We start from the raw sequence: 6,000 nt of genomic DNA, 5'->3' as shown, positions 1-6,000 counted from the left end.
TTTCCCACGGCTGATTTTTTTTTTGTTGCATTTCTTGGAGCCAAAGCCAAAAATGACCACCAAAGAAATGGGGAATATATAAGTTCTTATACTTCTACCTTTTGTTCAGTCTGCTCCTGGCTCTGACTCAAAAATCCGCAGCAAAATCTACAACAAAAATAGCTGCGTTTCTGCAACGTGGAGCTTTAGCCTTACCCTTAGTTCACATCTGCGTTTGGTAATCCGTTCGGGGGAGTCTGCATGGGGACCCCCCGAACGGACTACCAAATTCAGATGGCAAGTGGTGTGCAGTGAAAGCACGTTGACCCCACAGACTATAATAGGGCCCGTGTGCTGTCTACGCGGTGTCCGCACGAATCATGTGGACATGAAAATAGATCATGATCTACTTTTCGTCCGCATGATTTGTGTGGACACCGCGTAGACAGCACACGGGCCCTATTATAGTCTATGGGGTCCGTGTGCTTTCACTGCACACCGCTTGCCATCTGCATATGGTAGTCCGTTCGGGGGGTCCCCATGCAGATTCACCTGAATGGATTACCAACACAGATGTGAACAAGGCCTTGTTTTGTTTTCTGCTGTATTTCACTCCGTGTGGCCTTAGCATGTGACTTCAATATGCTGTGACTAGACAGTAATTCAGAATGCCTGATAATCTTATTTTATCGTGTCCCAATTCCAGTAATCGCTTATTCGCTATTAGGATACATGTACACAGCCGTGTGCAGATCAGTAAAAACCGCACAGACGACACACTGATTGGTAGTGCTTTTCACTAACTCGCACATTGAAATGAATGGACAAGGTTGCACATTCGGACCTGCTCCATAATTTACGTCTCTTTTCTATGGCCTGGACGCACATCTGTAATGGTTTAGGATTGGGCCATACAAGTGCATGGAAGCGCATGAGCCTTAGGTTACGTTCACATCTGCATCGGTGGCCCCGCTGTATTAATTTCTGACGATTTTCAAGATCTCTGCTTGCTTTCAGTCAATACTAACATTCCTTGTTTTTACATTCGAGGAGTTCAATATGTTGTACTCTTGTTCGGCTCATAGTCGTGTTATGTAACGTGCCGTGCACCTGCGTGTCAGTCTGGTAACAGGACAGATTTTCTTAAAAACGAAGTGTATTATTAAATGACAGCAAGCAGGAATCTTGAAAACCATAAAGAATACACAACGTGTATTAGAAAATCATCTAACTATTCATTAAACAAAAAACAAATGTATTTCTTTAACAGAAAACGTAACCTCAGCCCTGATATTGTCTCTCCGTAACAGCGACAGGTACTTTCTGCTTTAAGCCAAATATCCAAGCACTCGGTGGACTTAGCAGAGATGGTGGTCGAAGCCGAAATCTTCCCAGTCGTCCTGACCTGCCTGAAAGACCCGGACGAATACGTCAGGAAAAACTCAGCCACTCTAATCCGAGAAATTGCCCGTCACACACCCGAGGTAAATGTTGTACAAAATAGCAACGTGCAGCGTTAAATATATAATGCACTGAGGATTAATAGCAGCACTCGGAGCTAGATTGGTGGGTTGGGGGAGAAAACTACAAATTAAAATGATACTTTAATCCTTTTGTACGTGAGTCATCATCAGATGAATTAGCGTGCGGGATATTGAAATCCTTTCCTTTTGTTGATCGTCACAGTAATGTGACTCAGCATGACTTCTATGGGCTGCGGTGAAGCGACCTGTTGCCCTCAAGGGTTACTGCTAAGCTGATATCAATCATTGATGCGGCAGTAGTCATGAACATCAAGTGATGCGATTATCATAGAAGTAAGGATATGTTTGGTTAGAAATCATCCCAGGACATACAGAAACCTGCTAGGGTTCACATGTTGGAATTTGGAGATGATTTTGAGGCAGATTCCGCCTGAAAATCAACACAAAACCGTGGCCTCAGTCTGTCTCCCAATGTTTTCAACTTAGAGCACCCTGCTGTATTCATCTGTTTCGGCTGCAGGGCCTGTGGTGCAAGCCATTCCACTGATTCAGGCACAGGACCCACAGTGTGAACCTCTATGCAGACTCAGGCACAGGACTCGCGGTGCAAGCGAGTATGCAGATTCAGGCGCAGGACCTGCGCTGCGAACCACTATGCAGATTCAGGCGCAGGACTCGCGGTGCAAGCCAGTATACAGATTCAGGCGCAGGACCCGCAGTGTGAACCTCTATGCTGATTCAGGTGCAGGACTCGCAGTGCGATCCACTATACTGACTCAGGTACAGGACTTGCGGTGCAAGCTAGTATGCAGATTCAGGCGCAGGACCTGTGTTGCAAGCCACTACGCTGATTCAGGCACAGGACTCTGGCTGCGAGCCAGTATGCAGATTCTGGCGCAACCTACTGACGATGGATGAAGTGCAGCTTCATGAGATGTCGCCACCATTTAGAGATCATCTTGTAAATCCTCATTGCCCCATTCTTCATTTGCTTCCTCTTGGCTTTTTACAGAGATTCTGCACAAATCAGCATAGAATGTCATATGGTTTCATATGTTGTGACAAGACGTTAAAAGGGATTTGCTAAACCATGATATTAATGACCTACCCTTGGGTAGGTCACCAATATCATCATGTGGTTGGAGGTCTGACACCCTCAATGATCAGCTTTCTTTCAGACAAGCACTGCAGCCTCATCACTACTTACCCAGTACGGTGCCTTACGTTGGATAGTGGCTGTGCTTGGTATTGCAGCTCAGTCTCATTGATTTGAATAGGACTGAGCAGCAGCAAGGCCATGTGGCCAAGAGATGTGATGTCACTGACCTAGAAGAGAGAGTGTGCGTGTCCAAGCTTCTCGGTCTTTTCATACAGCTGAATAGTGGGGATGAGGGTGTCAGACTCCCACTTATCTGATATTCATGGACTCTCCTTTTATAGTCCTGGAAAACCCCTCTAAAACTGTGGCTAACCAGCCAGAATCCAATGTTGATAATCTGGGCTCGCCTGGTCTGCTCATACACTGTAAGACCTTGCAGGCAGGGCCCTATATACCACTATACCAGTTTGTCACTGTTAGTATTGGATTTGTTTGTATATTTTGTGTACCGTATGTAAACCCGCAAATGTTCAGCAGCATGGGATTAATATAATAATGTACAACACCATGGGATTAATATAATACTGTACAGCACCATGGAATTAATGTAATAATGTACAGTATCATGGAATTAATATAATAATGTACAGCACCAGGAAATTAATATAATAATGTACAGCACCATGGAATTAATATAATACTGTACAGCACCATGGGATTAATATAATAATATACAGCACCATGGCATTAATGTAATAATGTACAGTATCATGGAATTAATATAATAATGTACAGCACCATGGCATTAATGTAATAATGTACAGTATCATGGAATTAATATAATACTGTACAGCACCATGGGATTAATATAATAATGTACAGCACCATGGCATTAATATAATACTGTACAGCACCATGGGATTAATATAATAATGTACAGCATCATGGAATTAATATAATAATGTACAGCACTATGGAATTAATATAATAATGTACAGTATCATGGAATTAATATAATAATGTACAGCACCATGGAATTAATATAATACTGTACAGCACCATGGAATTAATAAAATAATGTAAAGCACCATGGAATTAATGTAATGTACAGTATCATGGAATTAATATAATAATATACAGCACCAGGAAATTAATATAATAATGTACAGCACCATGGAATTAATATAATACTGTACAGCACCATGGGATTAATATAGTAATATACAGCACCATGGCATTAATGTAATAATGTACAGTATCATGGAATTAATAATATACAGCACCATGGCATTAATGTAATAATGTACAGTATCATGGAATTAATATAATAATGTACAGGACCATGGAATTAATATAATAATGTACAGCACCATGGGATTAATATAATAATGTACAGCACCATGGAATTAATATAATAATGTACAGCACCATGGGATTAATATAATAATGTACAGCACCATGAAATTCATATAATAATGTACAGCACCATGGATTTAATATAATAATGTACAGAACATGGAATTAATGTTCTTATATAAATAAATAATAATATGTCTCTAGAGATGTTTCTTATTTTATTCTAAAAGGCAAGTCTTTAAAGTAGTTATCTGGTTCCTAATATTGATGGCCTATCCATATTAGATGTGTGGGTGTCCTTTACCTCTGCAGATCATCTGTTCTGAGGCTGCGAAGTCACCCTACAGACTGTAGCAGCCAGTGTAGGTACTGCAGCACTGTCCCATAGACTTCAGTGGGGTAGCAATGCAGTACCTAAATCCACCACTACACTTTGTACTGAGTGCGGTTCCTGACAAGTAAATATTAGCAGCAGCTGCACTGCCCTGATACAGATCATCTGTGGGGTCTTGGGTGCTGGACCGCTCCAGATCTAATATTGATGACCTATCCTAAGGATAAGCTATCAGTGTTAGGTAACCTTTAAGGGAACTGTCACATAATAAACAGTCAGACCTGGGCAGCGCGGTGGCTCAGTGGTTAGCGCGCTTCCCTCTTGGTGCTAGGGTCCGGATTAACTAATAGACAGATAGTCAGAAAATAAGTCAGATGTATCACATTGACTGATGCTGGGTGATAAATCTGGCGTGCATTACACTCTCTAGTCTATGCTTTAGTTGGAAAGTTTACTTTCCGACAGAATTTCTGACACAATTTTGGCTCATCATGGGCGATGCCCCTCACAGTTGAAAAATTTTACGTCCCACGATATGCCAAAGATGTGCCACCTTTATGCCAGTGTCTAATTGTAACCCCAGTAGTAAATCTGGGCCATAGTGATAGGGAATTTAGACTGTGAGCCCTACTGGGAAATAAATATCTGTAAAGCGCTGCGGAATATGTTGGCGCTATAAGCGAGTAATAAATCTGCAGGCGGTATGTTATAGAAATCCACCACCAAATTTACTATCCAGCATCTGCCACTGTGATAAATCTGGTGTATTTGTAGACTGTCTGGTTTACGTTTACACTGTCTAAACCTGAAGCAGGATTAGTAAATCTTCCCCGCCGGGAGGTAAATATCCGGTGCATGTTAAACAAATGCAAAAAAAAAAAATAAAAAGCAAATGAAAGAAACCCAAAACCAGACATCTCTCCTAGGCCGCGGATGTCAGAGATCTTTAGTATAATTGTGTATTTGTAGGACGCATATTTACTCTGTTTTATTGCTAAATTGTAACGTATCATCTTTAATTCCAGCTGTCCCAGCTCATAGTAAATGCAGGAGGAGTGGCCGCTGTCATAGACTGCATTGGGAACAGCAAGGGGAATGTGAGACTTCCTGGGGTCATGATGTTGGGTTATGTAGCAGCTCATTCCGAGAACCTTGCAATGGCTGTCATCATCTCAAAGGTTAGTTACTGGAGAGGAATGTGCTCCTTGCTTGTGTTACATTGCAGAATGTCCTCTAATGAGGGGGATAACACACCGTGTCACCCGAGCTGTCATCTTCTTGTTACTATTACTTTTCTTTTACTTCTTATGTTTACATTTAGTCACCAGAGCATTTTCATCGCTATTAATATCTTCTATTGCGGCTTCTACTCCATACTTCTTGGTGCCAGACTCCATTTGTTACCTGACTTGTTGAGTTGGAGTAATGTTTAATACGCTACTTGACTGTAGGTTGACTTTCGAGATACTTTTCAGGATATTAGAGCCATTTCCATAGTTAGAGCAGCAGCACATAGGACATTTTTAAGAAGGACCCGACACCTCTCCTGTCACACCCGTTTAGGTAAATACTTGTAGGGTGGGTTCATACTATTGTTATTTAATGTCCCTTGCCCCCTTCATTAGGTTTTTGTTTGCCTTCACACCAATGTAAAAAAAACATGTTTTTTTTTCTCCTTTTATTTTTTTTTTTACATTTCTGATGGAAGAAAAAGTCGTCCACGCAGGACTTTCTCTTCCGTTAGAAAA

The 6,000-nt window shown here is 41.4% G+C and overlaps 1 protein-coding gene across 2 annotated transcripts in view; it reads left to right on the top strand.

The window, feature by feature from the left end:
- The window catches only part of SPAG6 (sperm associated antigen 6), a 149,166-nt gene that overhangs the window by 70,898 nt on the left and 72,268 nt on the right, over positions 1-6,000 (top strand). For both annotated transcript variants that reach the window (XR_012715477.1, XM_075271736.1), the window contains exons 6-7: positions 1,290-1,463; positions 5,278-5,430. Coding sequence is in view for 1 of the 2 variants with exons in the window: in XM_075271736.1 (XP_075127837.1) it covers positions 1,290-1,463; positions 5,278-5,430 (327 nt within the window). In the remaining variant the exon portion in view is untranslated. The remainder of the gene's footprint in view (positions 1-1,289; positions 1,464-5,277; positions 5,431-6,000) is intronic.

Source organism: Leptodactylus fuscus, chromosome 4 (assembly GCF_031893055.1).
Source record: "Leptodactylus fuscus isolate aLepFus1 chromosome 4, aLepFus1.hap2, whole genome shotgun sequence".
Taxonomy (NCBI): domain Eukaryota; kingdom Metazoa; phylum Chordata; class Amphibia; order Anura; family Leptodactylidae; genus Leptodactylus; species Leptodactylus fuscus.
The sequence above is the reverse complement of the archived record's forward strand: the minus strand, read 5'-3'. Positions and strand labels throughout refer to the sequence as shown.